Source organism: Paralichthys olivaceus, chromosome 18 (genome assembly GCF_024713975.1).
Source record: "Paralichthys olivaceus isolate ysfri-2021 chromosome 18, ASM2471397v2, whole genome shotgun sequence".
NCBI lineage: Eukaryota > Metazoa > Chordata > Actinopteri > Pleuronectiformes > Paralichthyidae > Paralichthys > Paralichthys olivaceus.
Window position 1 is genome coordinate 12,545,374 of NC_091110.1, and position 25,218 is coordinate 12,570,591.

A 25,218-nucleotide genomic window follows, 5' to 3' on the forward strand; every position below is an offset into this window, starting at 1 on the left:
AAAGACAATTGCACAATAGTTTTTCATACTTTCTTTAATTTGTTCCATTATTTGTTGTATACAGTTCTATTTCTAAATAGGAAAATCCATAGTTTGAGTCATGCTAGAATCCTAAAATAGTTCCTGCAGATAAAATCCTGAACTGTCAAATAGTTTGTCATGGTTGTGATGGAATTCAACTAATTTAACAAGAGTAGACACCTAACTTCCTCTGCCGGTTCATATTCTAGATCCTCAAGTGGTTAAAGGGCTAAGAACTGACCCCTTATGATTGCAATGCAGTCAGTGTAAAATACTATTCTTACTTACAAATGGATTCAAATAGATTAAAGGGAAGATTTAAACAATCTGGTTGTATGTAATATAAATGACTGATATGTATATTTAACTGACACAGATGCTGCTTACTAAATTAATGTGGGATGTGGAAAAGTGCAATGAGAACACAGTGGCACATGGGAGCAATTTGTCTTCCTGTGTAGTTCAGTGGCGGTAACGTAAACCTGCTTAAATAACAAAACATATGGTCCCAGTGAGTTCCAACAGTCTGCCGGGTGATGTTGAAGCCAGACAGACTGAACTCCAGGTCCCAGAGCTCATTTTCAGATTTCACGGAAACGATTTGAGAAAAAAAAGGGGGGGGGGGGGGTAGAGAAATATAATATTCGTATTTACACAGGTATCTTTCTGTATAGTTTCTGCAATCACAGAGTGGCGTTCTTCCTCTCCAGCCCCCAGAGGATTGTTATCTGACGTGTGTTTTCTTAAGCTATCGCAGTCACTTGTGTTTTCCCTGCACAAGAAAACACAGAGGAAGGTTGATCCTCTGCATTTCCTGGTCTCACAGCTGCAATCTCCAATTCCCCAGGAGGTTTTCGGCCCCGGTCCAGCGGTAAGCAGAGACACTGAGCTTTTTCACACGTGAATGCTCTCATGTCATGTTGGGTTCTCTGCTCATTTACCAACAGTCAGTGTGTGGGTGTATTTTGTAATCCTGTGTCTCCTGTCGGAATTGAACCGATTTGATTTGTGTCCTTTATTGTTCATGTTTTCATTTTTCCTCCCGCTGACCTGCAATTTGAGCAGCCACTGGATATGTCTGTGTCCCAACGTGACACGTTAGTCACTGATAATTACGCTGAAAAGAACCTCACACATCACACATTCCAACTCTCCCCTGATAAACGTGTTATTTTCCAGAAAAGACTTCTCTCCAAAATGTGCATTTTAACAGGATATGACAGGAAATTGATTTAAATGTATTTTTCAGCCTTGGGCTTGTGTGGATCAATCTTTTTTGTCAGTATATCTGATTAGTGTTTGGCCAAATATTGCATATACATGTATTGCATCAGATACATATAGCATGTACACAGAAATGTTCTGCAAAACATCCTTCGGACATGACACACCCTTCCATGAAATTTCATGGAAGTTGGTGTTGTAATTTTTGTGCAATCCTGCTAACAAACAAACTAACAGACAAAACATAACCACCTTCGAGGTAATAAGATTCAGGCTTCAGGTGTTATTGAGGATATAAGAGGAATCATTTCCTGAGCCCCACCAATAATGTTTACTCCTGTTTCACTGTTAATAATGTTTGCAAGTAAAAACTCCTTTAAATGGAAGAGAATCAAAAGTCCAGAAAACTGTATGAACCCTCATGTGCAGGAGGTTTCCCTCACTTTACTTCTTGTACCACATATTTCTCTTTACAACAACAAAATGAACCTTTATCAATCTAATCCCCAGTAATGAAATTTGAGCTGTTTGAACCAGTGCGGATGTGCTACAATTCCTTCTTTTGAGAGCCACAATAACTGCAGATAGCGATCTCCCATGCTCCTCAAACTATATGTCAACAATCTGGATGCTATTAAACCCGGGTGAAAAGGATGGGATGGTGTTTATTGTTATCTGTTTTTCAAAAGCCTTTATAAGCGGAGCTTAAGACAGATTGTGGAAACCCATTAATTCGTATATTGCCTTGTATGAAATCACAGGATTTGTTGGGGGGGGGTGAATTTAACCTGTAATAGCTTTACCTCAGCTGTGCACATTGTCAGAGGAGTCAGACTGAAAAGACTGCACCGCACAGATAATACACATGATGCATAATCTTGAATAGGAACCCCTATTTGTGCTTATCTGTATTGAGTAATATTGTACATACAAATCTATTAGTGACACCACAAATATCTCTATCGCACTAACAATACAAGGAATTCCTTCATCTGCTTCGCTTTATTTAATGGGTGTGATCAGCAAGCATTGCCGTTGTCCGTGTATCATTACTCGTCTTATTTACCGACCATATCTACTAATTTGCACAAGATCATTTGGTGATAAAGCTAAATGGGAAAGTGACATCATGAAATAAATTTAGGGAGCTAATCCTCAAGTTCAGCATGCACAAGTCTCTGGCCACACCAAAAAAAAAAAACGTTCATCTCTAAATCCTGGTTTCTAATACCGAGCAATCCCCTTTTCTCTAAAACCCCAACAATAAGGATCTTAGGAGCTCTCAACTTCTCATTTTATGCAGTGAAATCTGATTTCTTTTGGAGAAAGGAATGAGGCAAGATTAACTGAATCTGCCGTCCTCCCTAACCTCTTCACAAAACTGCCCAGATTAGCTAGGAATTAAGTTTCAACCGTTTTATGTGTCTGGTCCACAGGGGGATTATAGTTTTACTATTTTTTTTTTGCCTCCCAATTTTACTATAAGGGCCTGACACAGTGTTGTAGAAAGAGGAGAAGGAGAAGAGCAGCCGAGCCTGAACAGTCAAAAAGTGCTGTGTGTCAATGTACTGTGATTATCATTGCTTTTGTTTTATTGGACTCTCTATGAGAGATGGATGGAGTGATGAGGATGGAGAGACAAAAGTTTCCTTTCACTATAGAAAACATATTGACCAAATATCCGGACAGTAATGGTGACAGGTGGACGTGTGGGACGAGTGGTGCTGCGGTGAAAGAGAAGACAGTGAGTCCTGCTGGGGACCAGACAGAGACTGTTGTTCATCACGCCTGTGTGTGCTGCTGCTACTGCTCCCACTGTGGAGACATACTCAGAGCTGATTTCATCCATGAAGGTAAGACTAAGCCATCCCCTCTGTTTAAGCACGTTTTAAAAAGCTGGATTTGTGTTCTGAATGACTGACTCTCCTCCCTAACCTCAAATCAGATTTCCTCCCTGCCACCTGTCAGTATGGATGGCCCCCGGCGATGCTCTCCAACCCCTGCAGGCTGGGAGAGGCTCTTAGAGAGGAGCAGCTGCCCGGTCAGGTGCACAGGAGGACCAGACGTCACCGCACGATTTTCACCGAGGATCAGCTGGATGCTCTGGAGGAGCTGTTCCTGCAGAATCAGTATCCAGACGTGAACACGAGGGAGAAATTAGCACAGCACACTCACTTAAGAGAAGAAAGAGTAGAGGTGAGTCTGTTGTATTTCAGTGAATAATGCAGGGTTTAATGTCTGCGTTGATAAACTTGTGTTTGATAATGGTTTCTAATGTAGATCTACGTATTTAAAAGTGAGTAAAAAAGTTGCCAGATATTGTGAGTACAGTAAATGTCACTGAAATAATGAAATTACCACTAACTAACTTTTCTGGCAGGTTTGGTTTAAAAACCGAAGAGCAAAGTGGAGGCGTCAGAAAAGACTATCGTTTGCTGTGGGAAATACAGAAAACTAAACTTTGTACTGTATATATGGATGACGGCACTGAAAAAGAAGAGAGTTATATTTGTGTATGTGTGTCAGTGGTTGAGGGAATACATTTTATTGTTATCAGTTAACAAACAGGCAGACTAAATCTTTTTTTCCACCAGAAAATAAATAAACATGGAGATTTCTGTGACTAATTATGTGACTTTATCCTCTGCAGTTTTGTAGCCTATTCTTGAAGCTGGTTGGTTGAGCACATGATAGAAGCACTGGTCGCATAAACGTCTTTTAAATCCTGGAAGACAAGTTTTAATTTTGTAAATTGATTGTTCTAGTTTGCACCAGTTGTGAAAAAAGTGCCTTTAATAACAAATAAAGTTCTTTTGAAAGAGCTGAAAGAATCAGGTTTTTTTTCCACAACCACATTATGACAAATATAATTTAAATATTCGTACTTTTTTAGGTTTAGGTTTATGTTTCAGAGAGAAACAAAGAAAAGTTTTCATCCGACAGATCTCCACATCTGTTAGGCTTGCTTTCATATCTGTTTCTGCTTTCGCATAAACTCTTCTAGTTTTTAAAACCAGAACCCCAGGAGCACAGGCAATATTTAGTGGGGATACAGGATAATACCAGGAGTTAGGTATTAGTATATGTATAAATATGTATATAAATATATTCTGCAAGTGAGTAGATAACAGCGTTGGATTGAAGCCCCTTGTTTGAAGAGTCTATCCTGCAAACTACCTTTATTTCATATTAGATGATGGTGATCAGTAAGGATGAGTAGCATTGATAAATTCTTTGTTGTTAAAAGAAGAATCCTAATAAGGAGCTTTTAAATTCAATATGATATATGTTATTAATATAATCTTAAATGTGTAAGTGTATTTATTTGGTTGACTTGGTTTTGTAAGATTATTTTGTCAAGTAAGTAGATCTTGCTGAGAACATTGATCTACGTTCTATAAACAAGTATTGATTACAAAGATCAAAGTTATAATAGACAAGCATACTGTGATTTTTGTCTATTATTCCAAAGTCAGTATTACCAATATCAATGAATAGTAGAACTAAATGCAATCAAATTTAAATAGTTAAAATAATTGTATTCAATAATTAAATTCAATAATAATAAAAGTTAAAAAAAAAAAAAAAGATTCCTGAAAATATACTATAAGGCTAAACTTCCGGTGACGTCACCTCGCGCAGTACGGAACTACGTCGGTCGGACGCTGTCGCTCTGTTGTGGCTAATGATCGATGCTAATAATACGAAGCTAACGCATCGCAGTTGTTCGCAGCTTTTTAAGACGTCTGGATTCTCGCGGTGCCCTTCACGCTTGTACGCGGTGTTTTTGAGGTAGAAAAGCCGCATTGCGTTTCCGTCCGGTCGGTGTTTGTCGGTTACCGATTTGCCCGTTAGCCGTTAGCCTGTGAGGCTAGAAGGGCTCCACGATGGAGGGCAGCGCCAGCGTGAGGAGAGCCCTGTCCGGGACTCTCGTCCCCGCGGCGGTGACAACAATGGCTCTCCGGCCGCAGCCCGAAGAGAAAGGGACGGGGAAGCCGAACAGGAAGGTCCTCGACGAAGAGCAGTACATCGAGGTAATGAGATGACAGACAGCCGTGCGTGGTAGTTACAGTGTTTAACTTGTTATCAGACAAAACAACTGAGTCATCGAGGTGAGAGACAGACAAGACACTGGTTAAAGTTGAGCTTCGTGTCTGTTGTGATAAAGGATTCAGTTTTGTGCATCTGGAGTGGTTATGATATAGTGGTCTTTAAATCAACTTGTTGTTAAACATGTCAGTGTTGAAGGTTCGACTCAGGAAAGATCTGAGTTTGACAACTGTGAAATTACGATTCGACTAAATGAAGAGTTTTGTCCATAAATGATATTGGGTTACAAATATCCCTAATTCTGCTGCCACATTCTCTGCCACATGGAGACACGAGGCTGTGCTTAGACAAATCATTTAACCAAAAGACAGAAAAATAAATGCCAACAATATTGATAATCTTGTAATAAATGAATTTGTAAATAAGCCATAGGTCCTCAGGTAACAGCCTCTCATACGCAATGAATTTAATTATGAATGTCAAGTCAAGTCCTACCTGTGTACTTCCAACAGAGTTTGGAGAAGATCATCCAGAGGGATTTCTTCCCAGATGTGACAAAATTGCAAGCGCAGAAGGACTATCTGGACGCAGAGGAAAACGGAGACCTGGGGAGAATGAGGGAGATATCCATCCGATATGGATCATCTCTGACTAAATCCACACCGCGATCTTCGGCCCCTTGTGAGTATTTTGATATAATTTGCTTTAAATAGTTGATTTCACAAGGTAGTTGCACTAGACCAGATTTTGCCATGAATGTAATTTTCAACTATGATTTATTTTGTGTGTCAGATGTGACCCCGGCTAGCTTCGAGACACCAGTTGGTCACCCAGGGTCTCCCTCCTCCATTCGTGGCAATAAAGGTTTAGATGCCGGTGAGTATTTAATTTTTTAATTTGAAGAACACGTTTTGTTAATAATTCCACAGGCTGTATATTACCCTCTTCCTCATTTCATCCCATGGACAGACGCATTTGGCAGCAATAGTGAAACAAATTCTCGTACAGAAGTTTAACGGTAATTAAACTGTACTTTACTATTAATGTTTTATTTACAGATGGCAAAGATGATGACAAGGAAGAAAAAGAGCTTCCACCACTGGACCATTTCCTGGCTAAAAATACCAGTGAGGACAATGCATCATTTGAACAGATAATGGATCTGGCAAAAGACAAGGAGAAAGTGAAGCATGCCTGGTTATATGAGGCTGAGGCTGAATACAAACAGGTACGCATGTGCAGATTAGGTTTTACTTAAATTCAAAGCAAATGAAAAACAGGTGTTCTGATCACACATTATTTTAGTGACGTTGTAGAACTATTTATGATTGAATAGCTCATTACAGAAATACTTTTTATGTGTTGGGTATTTTAAAATAATCTCCAACTGTGGGCTTGCATTTAGTGGGTAGGCAGTAGTTTATAGTGGCAGGTGAATGCTAGCTGACTACAGTGAAAACATTAATAAACAATGAATATGTTTCAGCGCCACGAGGAGAACCTTGCTTTACCGTCAGTGGAGAAAGCAGCACTTGAATGTGTCAAAGCTGGACTGGAAACATGGGAGTACAAAGCTAAGAATGCCTTGATGTATTATCCAGAGGGTAAGAGTTTCTAAAACATCAACGGCACAAATGATGATTAAACATCTCAGAGAGAAAATAATTAATATAATGTGTTTTTTCTTATTCAGGAGTTAAAGATGACGATGCTGTGTTTAAAAAACCAAGAGAGGTTGTTCACAAGAATACGCGTTTCGTTGGAGACCCATTCAGCAAAGCTCTCAACAAAAGCCAGATTCAACAGGCTGCGGCTCTGAATGCACAGGTAAGTTTTAGGAATATGGTTCATGAAATAAAGGATGATGTTGCATTGAGTTTATATACCTCAGTATAATCCCTGAAGGATGCAGCTAATATGTCATGTTACTTTGTCCAGTTCAAGCAGGGTAAAGTTGGTCCTGATGGGAAAGAGCTCATCCCACATGAGTCCCCAAACGTGAATGGATATGGTTTTGAGAGAACGCCTTCCCCTGCACCTGGTAAGTGCATCTTCTGATCCTTCTCCACCTGGAACTAAATGTTGCAATAAATTATTCAAGAGCTCTGCCAACATTCTGTTGTTTTGTCCGTTTTTTTCAGGTGTATCTGACTCCCCTCTGATGACCTGGGGTGAGATCGAGAGTACACCCTTTCGTCTAGATGGATCAGACTCACCATATGTTGAGAGGAATCATGGTCCGTCATTTAAGGTACTCAGCACTTTCGATTTTTTACTAGCGCTGGCATCGGACCCGCTGCCCAGACCAGCCTCCAAAAGAAATTACTGAGAAGCTTGGATTGCAACACACACAGTGGGAGTGTGACTTAATCTCTGCTCAGGACACCATTACTCCAACATATCCTTACATGGGAATGTGTTGTAGGGTCCTTCAATAATGTTTAACCTTTTAATATTGTCTCTATAGATTCCAGAACCTGGGCGGCGAGAGAGGCTGGGTTTAAAGATGGCGAATGAAGCTGCTGCTAAAAACCGTGCCAAAAAAAAGGAGGCATTGCGAAAGGTCACTGAGAATCTTGCAAGGTAAAAATGTTCATCCTTCTTCACACTTGATTTTATCTTCTACAGGTAACAACACCCTACTCCATCCGTCAGCTTTTACAGTGTGTGTGTGATTAAGAAGTTACTATCGTCATGAACTAACTGATCACCTTTGTGTTGCAGTCTTACACCTAAAGGTCTGAGCCCCGCCCTCACCCCCGCCCTGCAGAGGCTCGTCAATCGGACGTCTAGCAAATACACGGACAAAGCCCTGAGAGCAAGCTACACCCCATCTCCCTCACACGGAGCCATTGGCTGCAAGTCTCCCTTCGGTGGCCCAGCTACTCCATCAGGAACGCCAACGCCAAACAAAGCCAAGACACCAAGCTCTCAGGACGTCGCCTCACTCACAGACAATCTGCTGCAACTTCCCAAGAGAAGGAAAGCCTCAGACTTTTTCTAACGAGGAGAAGCTCCTCTCTGTCGGGATATTATAAGACGTTGTATTGTGGATAACTTTATTAGAAACTCTCCACACCAATTTTTCTCTGTGATTTAAGAGCCCATCTTTCGATGGCTTGATAAAGAAATGTACAGTGGACTGATGTATTTTTATGGATTTATTTGTTTTATGTTTGCACAGATGGGTTGCTGTAGATCCCAGTGAAATATACTTTCCAAATTCTATGGAATTATTTGTTTGTCTTATTTTTATATTTAGTTTTGATCTCAAACACCAAGTTTTAAAGGGATTTGTACAGTTTTTTTCCAGTTAAACTATTTCTCCCACATACGAACCAGCACATGCTTAACTGATATTAAAATATAGTTATAGCTCATTATTTCTTTCTGAGAATTTCATGTGGATTTTAACTCACATCATCTAATAGCCTGTTGCCCTGTTCTTCATAAATGTAGCCATGACATTTTAGTGTCTCCCTCTAAATGCACAGGTGTTTTCCTGCAGTTCAGCATTGCTGCTACACCCAGAAATATTCACACAGGGTCTCAGGGTACCGTAAGGCCATTTTTTATAAAATGAGGTTGGCCTGTTGTGTGGGAAAGTCAGCACACATGCTCCATACAGCTTGATTTCCTACTTACCATTCTCAAGGGAGTCGTAGGTCTGTGTTTTCATTCTGAAGAAGTGAACTGATTTAGACTGAGGTGTGCATTACATACTTAAAATGAACCTTGTATTGGATTTCAGCACTGTTCATATGTAATATACATGTTTATCTTGTTGCAGAAGAGGCTTTTGTTACTTGTATGCCTAAATGTACATTGAAAGAACAAGTGGACACTGTATGGCATTGACGCTTAGTGCAGCACCAGCACAAGAGGACAGACTCTCCTCCTGTGCAAAAAAAATGTGTTTCAAACCTCAGCGGAAGCAAATGTGAAGCTTCAGCAGTCTTGAGTTAACTGGACCTCATCTGACAGTACAAGAGCGAAAAATTCCCCTCTGTGCGTTTTCTCGAGACATTGTTTTTTGGCTGAGAATTGTTTGGATTAACAACACTTGTTATGTCTAACTCAGACAAACTTAACCTAACACTGCATATTTGTACACAGCAAGTACAATAGACTTCCATATCTGTGTGAGAATTGTTTTAAGGCAGACATCCGGATATAGAGTCGTAAACCAGCGGGACATTTTATTGAAATTATTTTTTTGCCTCTGGTTCATTCTAATGACACTTTTAATGGGTTTATCAACCAGATTGTTGACATATGTTGAATGATCCAAAAGGACAATTACAAAATTAGAAAGCCAGGTAGTGTGTGTGTGTGTGTTTGAGTTCTGTTTGACACAGAATCAGAGCGAATGTGAGCAGATCAAAATGAGGTTTTGTATTATTGTTCGGCCTCATTAATAAATTATTCTGTTGAACACAGGAAAATATGGCTATCTATATTAATTGTGCTGTTTCAAATGAACAAGATGAATTTAATATACAACAGTTTTGGTGAAATAGAAACTTACGTTGGTTAGATTTTCTATTTTTAGGAACATTAATGCTTAGCTGCTTTGGATGGTTCAGGGTCATGTAAGAAATAAAACAAAATGTAATAAAAGTAATAATCTTATAAATAACAACCATAATAATAATGATGATGGTTATCACGTGATAGTGTTTTGGGTTAAATGCAGCACACACACACACACACACACACACACACACACACACACTCTCTCTCTCTCTCTCTCTCTCTCTCTCTCTCTCTCTCTCTCTCTCTCTCTCTCTCTCTCTCTGGTGATCGTGTGTCTCCGGGTCTGGTCCGGTGACTCCGCCCCGGCAGCTCCTCCAGCTGCCGCCTGTGTGCTGCGTGTTTGGGATTGTTGTGATGAGGAGGCCGCAGCCATCTTGGATCAGCGCCGCTTCGCACCGAGCAGCAGCAGTGGAGGGAGGACGACGTGAACGGCAAAGCTAGCGTTGGTTAGCTCCTCGATCCGGGAAAACCCGCGACCCGTCTCCACGACAATGCTCCGCGAACGTCCCCTTCCTCCGCCAGCTGCCGCTTTGAACGCGTGAGAGAAAATGGGAGAAAGCAGCGTGAGGCGTTCAACGTAATAGTTCCGGAGGAGGAAGGTGGGAGGAGGCGACGACGGAGCAGATCCTCGGTCTATGTCTTCACATTTCTGGATAGAGGAGTTACTATGAATGGAGGATAAATGTTGCCGAAGGCTGACAGCAGCAGTTTCGTCCTCTTCTCTCTCCTCTTCGTCCTCACGCTAACGGACCCACTACGGACAGGTAATCCCGTCTCTGTTGCTCCTGCTCGGCTCACGTTACCCCGGGCTGCCGCTGTGGAGAGTGGGATAAACAGATTACCAGCTGAGGGGTTCAGGAGGAGAGGCCTGCTGGATAAAACCACGGGCTCCAGTGGGGGGTTCGTGCCGCCGCTGTGCTGCTGTTGCCGGGGCAGTGCGTCGGCACGGAGGCGGGGGAGTTTCAGTAACAACAGGTCGACTGAAACCATCATTTAGGAATCATTAAATCACAAGTCACTCCATGACTTCAATGCACAGCCCACACAGATACTTTATTCTCAGGAAAATGAAATCAACCATTGCTTCTTTTTTTAGCAACAAGCTAGTTTCATATCCTCCACTTCTTCTTTGGTTGGTGTCTTCACTCCTCTGAATGAAATGATGTGTTTATATCAGTCTGCGCTTCAGTCGTGAATCTGTCATTTAAAAAAAAAAAATGCATGTGAAAGATTCTTCCTCCACTAAACCTGACTCTCATTCCCTCAACCCTGCAGCTGCTCAGCTGAAACACATCGCAGTGGTTACCCACACACTGATGCCACAGCCATGAAGATGCTTTGGATCATAATTCTTGTAACTTCTAAGTTGATAGATCAAGATAATCGTGTTGATGATGAAAAGTCATGTCACTGCTGCAACGTGCTGCAGATACAATACATGACCTATTGAGACAGGACTCATTAAATGACAGAGGGCTTGATGTTGACACTACTGAGTCCACACAGCAACTTGATTTTCAGAAAAATCCCATCAACCAGTGCCTCTTAATAATAAGCTAGTTGACACTTCTTATTGTTTCGGTTTATTGTCGGGGTGGCAACCAACGTCGAGATGCATTTATCACCATCTACTACTGAGCTCCTCTTTCCCTTTTCATTGCTTCACACCCCCAAGTAGGGTAATCATGTATGATGGGGCTTTTTCTTCTTTGTTCGGTTTATTGGTGTCTTCAATCATTTGAATGAAAGGATTTGTTTACCCTCCACCACATCGGCTTCAGCCGTGAATCTGTAATTTGAAATGCTTGTCAGAGGTTCTTCCTCCTGCATCACCAAACCTGGCTCTCATTCACTCAACCCTGCAGCTGCACAGCTGAAACACATCACAGTGATGAACAACACATTGATGCAACAGCCATGACTCCCCAAGCAGAGGGTTTGGATCATTATTTATGCAACATCTCAGTGGATCATTTAAAGTTATGGTGTTGTATCTCAGGATAAGAAGTGCAGCTTGCTTCAGATACAATACATAACTTATGAAAACCATTAAAACCAACCCTCCTAAGGAAATTCATGGTGCATGTGTCTCCAAAATGCCAGTGCTTAATTACCGAACAGGCAGGTCACTTGTCTCCTGCATATTGTGATCTCCTCCTGGCCTTGTGATTCTAGCACTTGTATAGATTATAAACTGTTGTCAGCTCAGGTCTTGGATAAATATATTGTTATTTGGCTCAATAAGCAGCTGTGACCTCCTGCGTAGAACACACATTACATGCAACAAATCTGCACCCTTCTTTTTCTGTAGAGTTGTGGCTCCTGGGCACACGTTCACTTCATATTAGGAGGCTCTGTGGTTTATTTTTGCCCAATTACAGAGTGAAGTCAACTGTAGTTATTTATCTTTTCAAAGGCTACATCTTCTATTTTCTGTTGTGTTTGCTGTTGGTTGTGTTGTTGTTTGGGTTGTGATGTGGCCTTCATCCCATCTGTTTACTTGTACAGGCTTCAATGTTAGAAAGGGTGTGTTTTTGCAGAGCATGCTGCTGCACATCATGGGCAAGCTTCCCGGCAAGAAACAGAATAATCCTGTTTCTTGGACAATAATTCCAAACAGAAATAATTGAGCAGGTGTGAGCATGAAGGATTTCTCCTCTCATTTTACAATACGTCAGAATCGGACAGGTAAGATTCGTTAGCATCCACTCTGCTCCTGGCGTACCTGGCTTCCACACTTGTTCCGCAGCAGGTTACTGAAGCAGATAAGTTGCTCTCAAAGGTTAAGGTTTTATTTGAGCTCAGTTGGCATAAATGTCACATTTCTAAATGGCTTTTAAAGATTTGTAAGGATCCTTCAGTCTGACTCAACCAGGTCTAGATGCTCTCCAGTCAGCCAGGCAACATTAAAATTCAGATTGTTTAGAGAGACGCCAGAGAAGATTTTTAATTCAAAAATATAATCATAACCACTTTCAAAGACCAGGTCTGTTTCTCTAGCAAAACATTTCATTTATTGGGTTCCTCCTGTTTGTATGATATGCACTGACTCTGTACAACACACGTGACAAATATAAAAAAGAAGTATGATTTTACACATGACAGGTTTAGTGTCTTGGCCGTGTGGTTACTTCCGTTTACTCTGTTGATACAAACACACTGTGTCAGGTGGACTGGCGACCCGAGCCTGAAGCTATATAAAGCTTCTCAAAGCCTGACCCACTTTAAATGCAGATTTTAAGTATGGACAACACAGACAACGTTAGCAAATATATTTTAATAAAATGATCAAATCAGTCAGAGTCTATTAAAAGTGCATCTTATTAAGATTGAAATCTTTCCCTTTGCGTTCACTTGGCCATAAATTTGAGCAACAAGTCAGCTGAACTTTGTTCATTGTCTATGGGGCTGTGTTACTCTGGCAGCTTATTGGTCACTATTTGTTCTGCACAGAATACGTTGGCCGTGGTTGAACTTTTGGCAGACGTCATCTGTCAACAACCAGTCAGCTGATAGTCCACCGATGAGACCACAGTCACAGTTGACAATTAACTTGCAATGACCCAAATGGAGAACACTTTTTTTCTACCGATGTTAATTTTAGAAGTGATATTTTGTAGGAAATGTTTTGCTAATAGTTTTGCTCAGCCGTTGTCTGCAGATAATTGATTCAGAGCAGCAGAGCTGTGCTCATTGGCTCAGTTAAGAGCACTTTATTCACACTGGCATCATAAAGTAGGTCATTGGTTTGGAAAAAAACATTAGTGACCCACACATGTAATGGTTGTTAATGTTGTTTTATATCGCTAATTGTTTCAAATTTGTAAGATAAAATTCTTGTGCTGATTACGGTACCTTGAATTGTCTTTTGTTATTTCCTGTTTCTGTCGTCTGTGAGACGGCCCTGACCTTCTACACTCATCTGGCTCGAGGACAAGACTTTCTCACCCTCACGACTGAAATGTTTTGCAACGCTCCGCTCCTGCTGCTGTGTTGTTGAGCAGAAATAGTTTCATGTTGAGAACACAGAAAGTTCCACGGTGCAGAAATATTTTGCTTAGGGCAATGATACATTTGGGTATTTTATGAAGTAGGTCAGCAAAGATCATCCTGGAACACACGAGATGTTTGAATTAATTTGCAAACCACCCTTGTTAACTGCTCTTTTAATATGGAGAACCTTGTAAAGCTCTGTATTTTAGAGTGTTTTGTAAGTATCCACTGTGGTACATCAGATCTAATGTGAAATGAAATGAAAGTGCTAACACTGGCAGTGCAACACAGGAAAAACTAAAATATGCTTTCATCTTCTTGGAGGCCAATTCAAGAAGTTGCCCAAAGTGCTTTCTTCTACTTTGCAAACGTCACAGCTCAGTTCATCTGAAAGACCTGCTCTGCTTTTATTCACAAAGAGCAGAGAGAAATATTGGTTTTAAATGTGAGTTAGTATAATGAAATGGACGTGAATGCCTGTACCCACTCAGTGCTTTTAACAGTGAGCCTCAGAGCTGATGTGATTCATTAGAGGCTGGAGATGTGATACATGTGCACAAGGACAGTTCACCATTCTTTTGCCTTTCAGTATGACTGAGTTAGGCCACTTTCATAATTGTAATGTTCTGTTGATTACATAAGAGGCTCACATTTCGAGGAGTAGCCATTGTTAACTCAACATCACAAAATCCAAAGCTTGTGAGAGAAATGGCCTCAGTAGACAATAATTGTGTCCTGCTTGCTCTTCGTTAATCTCAACCTATCTCGAAAATGAAGTCTATAACGCTGTGATACACAGGCAGGTACATTAGTGTATATAAAGATGAACGATGCATCCCCACTTCCTCGCTTTATACCGAGATGAAGATAAAATATCCCAGATTAACAATCTGCTATCTTGCTGGAGCTGTGGTATTGAGGTCTTCTAGATAAACGCTCTAGACTCACCCTTAACAACAGTTGGTCACATTTTCAAGCAGCAGTAAGCAGCCAGATTTGGATTCTGTTCACTGGTTAGTTTCTCAATATGCTAATATAGCGAAGCAACAAGTCTTCCTCCAAAGTAATCATCTAGCAGCCGTGCACATTTCTTAGTATCCTGCCTCCTCACCTCCTCTCGTCACATTACATACATTTGTTTTGTCTTAATATTAATAATTTAAATCACTAACAAATCTTCTCTAATGCGTTTGGGATACGTGGTCTCTAATGGTATCCATCAACCTGACACACATTCATGCTCGGTGGGGTCCCGGGAGACTGAGGCAGGTCTGTAATGCGTCTCAATCCACTTAATCTTAAGTAAGACAGGGTGACGTCTGGTGTGTCAGAGTGCTTTTAGGGCACCTTTTGACAGAATGAAGACTATTTCAATTAAGGTCAGCGTTTAAGGACAGAAAGTGACATTAGTAGTAGTAGGGCATAAAAAGTACATCTTGTGTAATGTGAGATTCCTTTTTGTTAAATAATGGTTCAAGTTATTTATCTTTAAAAGATCTGAACAGTCCTCTAGTCGTCTTGTGTATAAGCTCAGTGAGAAGATGATTAAGTTGTTGAAATAATTTTATCCTAAGGCTCCACTTTGTATGATGATCATTATGGAACAAGAATTTTTTTACTCTCTAATTCTGGAATCAGCAACCGGCCCTGAAAATCCATATTGGTAAAGTTGTAAATGTAACAATGGGAAAGCTTTCAATGAAGTCTGGTTTTAAATAGAATGCATTTGTCACTGCGTTCCCAAAGCTAATATCTAGCTGGAGTATAAATAGAGACTTGTCTCATATCTTAAAACTTAGAGTAAGTTTCGACTTTGCTCTGTGGGCTCATTGAAAATCTTTTTTCGTTCAACGTCTGCTCAGTTGGTGGGTACACAGGTGGAACAATAGTCGCAGTCTTGAAATAGCCCAAAGCTTCTTTCTTTTCTAAGTAAAAATAGCGTTGCCATATTTGCCAGGTGAGTGGGTGGTCCAGCTCCACTGTGGGTCCACATACCCACCTGTATCCAAGAACAGATGGTCTAATGTACACACCTCTGGGGGAGCACCAGGGGAAATCACTGGACACTGACTAATACCAGTTGTCGAGAGTATAAATAATAGATTTCCTTATAGATGAAATAGAGAGCAGCACAAATAAGCAGAACACGGTCTGTTTTTTAAATCACACTGGCTTTGGAAGAAGTAAATTGAAACTTCCTCAAAGTCAAAGACACTTGACAGAATAGTCACGCTGTTGTTTTTATTTGTTTCAGGTCCACGGCTAGCTCTGGCAAGATTATTGTCAGGTAAGAAAGCTGTGTGTCTTCTAGTGTGGAAGCTGTCTGAGCTTTTTGTTTGAATATATCAGCAGCTTCTTTAGTTTAAACTATTTGTCTCTTAAGCTCCTTAGATGAAAATCTGAAGTTTTCCCAAATCCTTAGTTCTTTGTGGTTGAGCTCTGACTCCAGGGGATCATTTTTTGATATGGGGTTAGAAAAACAATATATTTTTAAAGTATTAATAATTGTTTTTTTCTCTTTAGACGAGAGATAATTTCTCTCGTGATAGATAGAGACCGGTTCGTTCATCACATGAATAAAGTTTAACACAGTTTGCTCTGATACAGAAGAATGGCTTACGTCAGTCTCACAGGATATGGAGACCCACTTAGGTCAAACTGTTGCTGAGGGATATAAACGGACAATAAGCCTCTACATGTTGTTAAGTATGTGTCTGCTGTAGGTCTGAGGCTGCCTCTTTCCAGTTGCCCTCATTTCTGCAGTGTTATTTAAAGACTAACTCACAGAGGTCATGTTTTATTCTATATATTGAATTACTCAGACATGATCAGAGTTACCAGTGTCTATGAACCAATTTAAAACTATATATTTCCCAACTGTAACTGTGGAATTTCCTCATTGGCAGGATCCCCTTTTAATTTCTACCAATTATCTATATTTATCCTTCATTGCTTTGTCAATATATCGGATTATATGTGTGTACTGAAGCGCTCAGATTCACTGGCTGCAATGGTACCTCTGGTTTTGTTTGACCCTTCCCTTAATTTATTCCATACGCCAAATTTTCGCACAATCATCATCATCTGAGATGTCTTTTAATCTGCCATGAAAAGTAAAGTGTCCTCCTTCAGTCTTCTGCTGGACGTTAGATTGTTTTCTTAGTCACTCGCAGGTTTTGACCACTCGACCTCTCCTGTTGTGTTTCAGAGCAGCGCTGCAGCCCCGGGCAGTTTGCCTGCCGCAGTGGGAAGATGCAGTGTATCCCAATGTCCTGGCAGTGCGACGGCTGGACAGCATGCGAGGACAAGAGTGACGAGATGGACTGTCCCCGTAAGTAAAGCTCGCTTAAGCCCTTTTACACCCACTGTGTTATCCAACACCCATACCATGATTGATTTCTGCAAAGAATAGCAACACGCAGGACTTTTTCCACATTTGGACGATTGCATCACAACTGAGCTGCTCTATATAAGTGTGGATGCACCCAGATTGCCTTTTAGACGCACTGGGATATAGTCAAGCAAGTTAAAGGTGATCCATGGTGCATGTTGTTGACAACATATGAAGAAGTAACCTACAGTGTGTGTGCAAATACATTCATGACTGAACTGCAGGACCTCCGCCAAGGAAGTCATGTTTTCACCCACGTCTGTCTGGTTGGCTGGATTATGCCAAAACTACTTACTAACAGTTTTTCCTAAAGTAAGTGGGGAACTGGGACAACCTTTGGTGGGGATATGTACTCTACTGAGTGCCGTTCCGGTTACTTCTGTAGTGTGTGTTTGTAATGAAACCCCTAAACACAGTTCAGTCCAGCTGGTTTGCTTTTACAAAGTAGTTCAGACTTAATGTTAAATCTGCAGGTCGGAAAAAGGTCTTTCTAATCCACCACAGTGAATCACAAAGATTAGCTGCCGTGGACTGCCAGCCTCAGATGGCAGAAGGATGGAGAGTTGAGTTTTTAGTGGCTGCACGTGTGTCAGTGTTTTTGTTTATCATTTGTTGATCTCTTCAACACTGCATAGATAATGCAGTGCTAAGCCTTTGACCGGAATCCTATTGTTTTCTCCTAAACCCGGAGAGACCTTATCCCCAGATCTCTGACTGCATAATGGGAATTATTGAAAAGGATTGAGTCCAGCATGTGACCTCCATACAGCTGTACATACTCTGAGTCTGAGATGCTGTAGGCCTGTCAACAACACTGTACACTGAGGGAGGTTTCCCACTGGACTCATTTATCACACAGGAAATAAAAGCAGGAATTGTTTGTACAAGCTTCGCCAACGGCACTGAACACCGAAGCAGAAGCGTCCTTCTCTTTTCTTTCTAACCACTAATGCGTACGTGTATCTTCTGCTGATTATTATTCGTTGAAAGATCTTGCAGCTGAGCATCGTGTTTCTGCGTGTGCAGCGTATTTGTGCTTTAATCGAGAAATGCAATTTAAAAAAACACAGTGTTTTACATATGCCTCAGTGAGCAGTCTCTGCTAAATCAACAATCTTTCTTGGGATTAGCTCTCTGTTGGATAACAAGTACAGTAGCAATCCTTCACATTGAATCCAGCCAGACACAGACAAATGCTAGAGCAAACTGTTCAACCTCACCCTGTCAACACACAAACTAAAAAACAAAACCCAGGAAACCGTGTTATAGAAAATACACTTTGCAGGCTGAAGAAAAGGAAGCCACATTGCAAAAAAAGAGATGTAATTGTTCCTTTAACAGCAGACCAACAGACTTTTAAAGTAACAAGAGGAAGTGTGTGGTTAACCTAGTGCAGAGTATCAGGTTTTTATAAAAAAATAACATGGTCTGAAGATGGAGAAAACACAGTAGATACCTTATATTTTAAGAAATTGTGTTTAATTAGATTATCAGAATTTCCTCAGCCAAGTTTTCAGTTCAGGTTTCAGAAATGAGAAATTGTGAACTCTCCCACTTTACCACAATTGAAGTTTGCTATTGTATAGTTTAGCCCAAAACATTATTCGTTCTGCTTTTATCTTCCTCAAATCTGTGTGGACTGCATCGTGCACTTCCTTTTCTAAGTTCTAGGTGAGTCATTTCTTCTTCAAGTTCTTGTTATGAGAGATGACACTGGAACAAACGTTGATCAAAAGCATTAGTCTATGAACACATGAAAACAGAAACTTGTGTTAATTTTTAACAAAACAAGAGCTTTTCCAACAACATGATTTAGTCAGAGCTGCAGCAGAAACAATCAGCAGGTTATCGGTTAGTGTATCAGACTCTCGGACAAATGAAAAAGCTTTGAACACAGGAGAGGTCTGACAGTATCTGGTTACATCAAACGCTTTTTACAGGTTGCACAACACAAACCAATCTGTGCACTGAAAAACCCCCTCAAATAACTGGTGGAATAAATGACTAGTGAAATAAATGACTAGTGGAAAAAAGTTCTCTTTTCTTGACTTCTTGCAGCTGTAAAGGAGGAGAGGTTTCGGTTTGGTAATGGATACGACCAGGTAGAAGACGTCATTGGTGTGGCGCAGCCTGTGCGCTTCAACAGTAAGAATCCCACTCTGCTTTCCCCTTTTTATTTAGGACTATATATCAACCACAATGTTAAAGTTTCTCCTTGGTCCACAGAGAAATGCCCCAGCGGGTGGCACCACTACGAGAAGACAGCCAGCTGTTACAAAGTGTACCTGCGGAACGAGAACTACTGGCAGGCCGTGGACACTTGTCAGAAAGTCAACGGCTCACTGGCCACGTTCGTGACCAACGAGGAGCTGCAGTTCATCCTGAAGATCGAGGTGGACTTTGACGATAAAGTCTGTGAGCGCAAAGACCAGTGCAAGTGAGTTTGTGTCTGGTGTGGGAGTAAAAGCAAATGCAGGAGGAAGGTCCAGTGTTCTGTGTATACTCCTGTGAAACATTGGAATCTAAATTAACTTCATGCAACAGTTACAGATGCCACAGTTTGTGTGGTCCGTCACATCCCACAATGCAAAGTACACCAGGCCGCAGTTGTACAGGAGTAAATGAGTACATGTGGTACATCACATTTCCACCTTAAGCCAACTGCTTCAGAGTTTATTCACGGCCAGGCTGGGACCATGTCCTCTAAAGGATCTCGGTGATGTTGTTTTGTTGTGACTGGAGTGAGAACACTTTGTTCATACTTGCCCAAACGGATCACGCTGGGGGTGAAAACAAAACAGTCTGATTTAACAAGAGCAGAGGTGTGAAAACAACCCTAAGACTTCCAAACATTCCAGAAGAGGCTGAATTTTCTGGATGTTTTACCATCGAATATAACTTTGTGATTTTCCTCAGATATTTATTTTACCAGATAATCAGATGTGATACGTTTGGCTTCTGTAGAGGAGGTCTTCCACTCTCCAGAGGGTCAGTGGTTCGATCCCCTGCTCCTCCTGTGTGTGGAGTGTTTGAATAGTGTGTGATAGAAACAGTGCTGCCTATATACGTGCTGGGTGAATGGGACTTGTGCTGTAAAGTGCTTCGAGTGGCTGAGAAGACCAGAAAAGTGCTATTTAAATACAATCTATTCACCAAGAATGGTTTCTCATGGTTATGTCAAGTGCCCATAGGCTGTGCAGTTTCTGTGATATTTCTGCAAACGTGCTCGGCTCTGTTCAGCCTCCACTTTCTCTGTTTCACTTGGTCTCTCTTTACTCAATGAAAAGCTGCCAGAACATCTGTACTTCTAACTGTTGTCAGAGACTCATTCGCATTTTGAGATTCACATTTTCACTTGTACTTGACTTGTCAATGATAGTACTCTGTTTTGTTCGTAGGCCACCTAGTGGCCAATGGTTGCAATTTCATCACTTCAAATTGGCATGTGCACAAACCCTAAAATAAACCAAAGTCAATTTAAACATTTTGGTTATTTCCTTTCTTTTTAAGGTTTTGGGTGGGCTACCAGTATGTCATCACCAATCAGAACCACTCCCTGGAGGGCCGCTGGGAGGTAGCCTATAAAGGTATACATGTTTTTCTTTGTTAGAATAAGATGTTCATTTCTGATTCTTGACTTGAGTGTTGGGAATGTTTAAAATTTCTGGTGTTTTGTCTGTCAACAGGATCAATGCAGGTATTTCTGCCACCCGAGGGTCTCACCAGTGTCGGGGAGGCGTCTCCCACCCAGGAAAACGTCTTCTGTGCTCAGCTCCAGCGCTTTCAGATCAAAAGCATGAATGAACGAGGCCTTCACAGTTGGCACGCTGAGAACTGCTACAAAAAGTTCCCCTTTCTCTGCAAGAGGAGTATGTGCTCATGTCTTTTTTCATCCAGATGGGTCAAAATCATCAGCATGTGTGATGTGTTTTTAAAATTTAAACATGATTCTTTTCCCTGACAGGACAAACGTGTGTGGATATAAAAGACAATGTCGTAAACGAGGGCTACTACTTCACCCCTAAGGGGGACGACCCGTGTCTGAGCTGCACGTGTCATGACGGCGAGCCTGAGATGTGTGTGGCAGCGCTGTGCGAGCGGCCGCAGGGCTGCCAGCACTTCCGCAAGGATCCTAAAGAGTGCTGCAAGTTCACCTGCCTGGACCCAGGTACTGCCCCCTCTGATGCATCTCACTGATTCGTGCTGTTTCACACGAGCAGAATGTTCCCATGCTTTTAGTCACTGGTTGTGGTTGTCAACGAATCTTTGAGTTTGTATGTTCTGTACATGAAAACATTTTCTTGTAACCTTCAGTGCTCATAGTCCCACAAGATGCAGCTCCACACAAATCTACTATATTAAATTTGCTGCAAGTTTGACTTACAACCATTGGATTTCAAACTCTACAGCATAATAATGATTTAATAATAAATAATTTAATTAAATAATTTAATAAGGTGGGACCTTTATAAACACCACATGGTCGCACACAGACCTTCACTTTTTCCTTCTCTTTATTTATCACAATGAAGACAAACAAACAAACTTTAGGAAAAAAAAAAGTTTAATAAATTGAATAATTTAACAAGAATAATGAAGATTAGCCTGGTTTGAATTAGAAGTCTAGTCTGAGCTTTGTTTTGTGGACTCAAGGACACAAATGAGTTGTTCTGATGCTGTTTTCTGGTCTTGGCACATAAACAATGAGAGAAATTCAAAAATGTATTCAACTCAGGCTTACAATAAAGAAATTGTGTCTGTATCTTTCTCTCACGTTCCTCGTCAGAAGGAAACAGTCTGTTTGACTCAATGGCCAGTGGAATGAGACTGATCGTCAGCTGCATCTCATCCTTCCTCATCCTCTCCCTGCTGCTCTTCATGGTGCACAGACTCCGACAGCGACGACGCGAACGCATCGAAACACTGATTGGAGGAAATTGTGAGCATTCTCTCACACACGCACGCACGCACGCACGCACGCACGCACACACACACACACGCACACACACACACACACACACACACACACACACCTACCTCTCTCTGGTCCATAATAATGAAGTTTTGTAATGAAGCTCAGTGGTTATAATGAGTTTCAGTCGATTTAATTGCAGCTTGTGATTTTTCATTTTTATATTTTTGCTGTTGCAGCTGATGATCCTCTGTATCTGTTTGTTTTGTCAGTGCACCACTTTAACCTTGGAAGACGAGTCCCTGGCTTTGATTACGGCCCGGACGCCTTTGGCACCGGTCTCACTCCCCTGCATCTGTCTGATGATGGAGAGGGAGGAGCTTTTCATTTCCAAGAGCCTCCGCCTCCGTACGCAGCCTACAAATACCCCGACATCCAGCACCCCGATGACCCCCCTCCTCCGTACGAGGCCTCCATCAACCCGGACAGCCTCCTCTACGTGGACCTCGGTACGCCCACATCCTCGTCTCGTTATTCATGTTCCTCGCTGTGTTCAGAAAGAGAGTTCTCATTTCCTCTCCTTGTCGTTTCCTTCAGGACACAGCAGGGTTTCCATGGTGCCGAGCCAGATGAACGCCATGGGAGACGGCCTGCAGGCAGATATTCCCAACACGTCTTGCCCCATGCCAGGCTCGGCGCCGTCCACTCAGGAGAGGGAGGACTCCATAGATAGCAGCACCCTCCTGGTGGGGCCTGACACGCCGACAGATGGCCACACTCCCGCTTCCATGCCCGCAGACTGCACCTCCCTCAGCACCGTGGTATAGGCCTGTGGACGGACGGCATGGAGCTGCACCTGGACATTACCTGCTGGTGGAGGAAGGTCATGAGAACGTCCTGCACACAGGAGAGGACACAGCACGTTGTTGTGTCATTTATCTAAAATGCTGACGGCAGAGAGGAGCGTTATTGTTTGTACAGACGAATCAGACGGTGGAGCAGCCTGCTCTCTTTAAGGTGACGGGATCGATGCCCTCATTCTGAAAATTGTGCAGTTGGACTTTTGAAATTGTTTCTGTTTTTTTTCACCAGCATCCGAGGCAGCAGAGAGGACTGTCTCTGTACAGAGAAGAGAAACACTACAATCTGAGACAGCGACACTTTTACTTTTAGCGTCGACTGAGCGAAGCTTTTTGAAAACATCTCAGAGTTGACCTGCCCGGTCGAGACGCCCTGATGTAAATACCCCCCTCAGGTCTGTGCCAGTCCGATTTGTAATACTTGTGTGTTTTAGTCCAGCACAAGACGGGGAAAAAAAGACAGCCGGACAGTGAAGCCAGCTTTTGTTCCTTGTGCTTTTCTCTTTGCATCATACTGTTAAACATCTGCAAACTAATCTTCCCATCAGCCCCGTCTGTCGCAGCATGTCCCAGAACAAGATTTCTACTCGCTCGTCCAAACCTTCTGTCCACTCACTTTCTTATTAGTCTGATACATGAAACCGTCTTCCAGGTTTATAGCTCATATTTGCATCAAGAGATGTTTTCTAGTTCGGAGGTTTAACCTCCTTAAGAAGGTACGATTAGTTCCCTCCTGTAAGGTTTTTCTTAGCTGACACGAGGCGTTCTGTATCAGCGGATGTTGTAGTACTGATAAATACTGAATTTATGTTTCTGTTCGACGATAATTTATGACTGCAGCCTGTAATATTGATTGATTTATTTTGGGACGGACGCAGCCTCACATCCTAACTGTGTGGCGAGCTGTGTGCAGTTAAGGAATGATACGTCGTTAAATTTGAGGAGAAAAGTTTATTTAAAATAACATTTTCGATCGTAAAGTTGTTAAATTACGCAGTGTTGTTACTTCATCAACTCTTCACAGAGTAGTTGGGAAAAGATCCTTGTTTAGTGACGAAGTTCATCCCTTGATTAAATTATTATTATTTTTTTTATTTGGAAAGTTGATTTGTCATTTGTCACATTTGAATGCTTCCTCTCCGCGTGTGTGTGTGCGCGTGTGTGTGTGTGTTTCTTCTCTCAGTACATTTGTCATCCAGCTTGTTTTTCAGCTACTGATGGAGATGACGTCACTGACTGTAGATGTGAATGGTTTCTGTTTTGGTGTTGACGGGTCTGTTGTTCTTGTTTCTCTGTGGGATTGCAGTTAAAAAAAAAAGTGTAATAAAGGAAAAGTGTAAACTGTATATTTTGAAGTTTGCCCCCCCCGGTTATGACGACAATCGTTTGACTCACTCGAGGATGAATTTTATCAGACGAGCCACAACCACCAGCATCCAGCAAGCTTTTGTTATGAAGTTTATGAAAGCAGTTGTAAACGTGTCTGAATGACTGTGCACATCTGTTTCATGTTCTTTCTATCGCTATTTTCCCATTATTCCAGCATATTGACAATCCACAGTGGATTATCCATCAAACAAAATCTCATGAATTGTCGGAAACGTAACATGCATGTGTGTATAGGAGGTGGTGCACCGGTCTGGGTTCCTTTATTTTCTCATCAAGCTTGTTTGGTTAAAATGTTTTGACCTGCAGTGCATGTTTTGAATCCTCTGGCATGCTGAGAGATTTTGATTTTTGTTTTATTTTGATTTTTAAAAAACTTTGATGGATATATTTTAAACAGTGTGTCCTGTACAGTCGGTTCAAACTTCCTGCATATAGTTTCAAATTCTCCGTATGCATCCACAACCCGCCCAAGACCCGGACAGCAGCATTTACACTGTAGATTCTGTGCGAGACTATGGTGGTGTGAGAACTAACTTTATTGGATTTTGAAATGTTTTATGTAAAATATGACAAACACTATGTTTTACTGTCTTTTATTTCTTTAGCCTTTTAAATTTTACAAAATGCTTCATTTGCAGACGGGAAGGAGGGGCTTGTGTTTTCTTTTTCTGAGGTAGATGTACATCTAATCAAATGCCAAATAAATTGCACCATGAAGGACGTCTCATGCGTCAGTGGGTATGAACACACGCCGGACTTTGTCGCACCTCATCGATCATGACATTTAGCTGCTGTGTGAGTCCTTTGACTCGATGAAGAAGAAGAAGAGGATTAAGGTGGGA

The 25,218-nt window shown here is 41.5% G+C and overlaps 3 protein-coding genes across 6 annotated transcripts; all 3 read left to right on the forward strand.

Annotated features, from left to right (window-relative positions):
• Nucleotides 1-2,523: 2,523 nt before the first annotated feature.
• LOC109626294 (homeobox protein goosecoid-2) lies at nt 2,524-4,066 on the forward strand. Its single transcript, XM_020082090.2, is given in 4 exon segments — nt 2,524-2,688; nt 2,690-3,098; nt 3,191-3,441; nt 3,626-4,066. Coding segments are annotated over 4 exon segments (762 nt in total). The 5' UTR covers nt 2,524-2,664; the 3' UTR covers nt 3,704-4,066.
• An 807-nt stretch (nt 4,067-4,873) lies between these two features.
• ess2 (ess-2 splicing factor homolog) lies at nt 4,874-8,528 on the forward strand. Its single transcript, XM_020082045.2, has 10 exons — nt 4,874-5,279; nt 5,808-5,976; nt 6,088-6,171; nt 6,354-6,523; nt 6,782-6,899; nt 6,989-7,122; nt 7,234-7,336; nt 7,437-7,546; nt 7,763-7,878; nt 8,020-8,528. Exons 1-10 carry the CDS (start codon nt 5,133-5,135, stop codon nt 8,297-8,299), a joined length of 1,431 nt encoding a protein of 476 aa, XP_019937604.1. The 5' UTR covers nt 4,874-5,132; the 3' UTR covers nt 8,300-8,528.
• Nucleotides 8,529-10,071: 1,543 nt separating this feature from the next.
• Nucleotides 10,072-25,093, forward strand: dgcr2 (DiGeorge syndrome critical region gene 2). Of its 4 annotated transcripts, none has more exons than XM_020082042.2 (11): nt 10,072-10,595; nt 16,079-16,111; nt 17,033-17,155; nt 19,274-19,360; nt 19,442-19,652; nt 20,726-20,802; nt 20,902-21,084; nt 21,180-21,383; nt 22,002-22,154; nt 22,400-22,636; nt 22,725-25,093. In XM_020082042.2, exons 1-11 carry the CDS (start codon nt 10,514-10,516, stop codon nt 22,952-22,954), a joined length of 1,620 nt encoding a protein of 539 aa, XP_019937601.1. In that variant the 5' UTR covers nt 10,072-10,513; the 3' UTR covers nt 22,955-25,093. The 4 variants fall into 4 exon arrangements, with proteins under 4 accessions (XP_019937601.1, XP_019937603.1, XP_019937602.1 ...); XM_020082043.2 differs by having other exon boundaries at nt 10,111-10,595; nt 22,005-22,154; XM_020082044.2 differs by lacking the exon at nt 16,079-16,111 and having other exon boundaries at nt 10,107-10,595.
• Nucleotides 25,094-25,218: the final 125 nt, after the last annotated feature.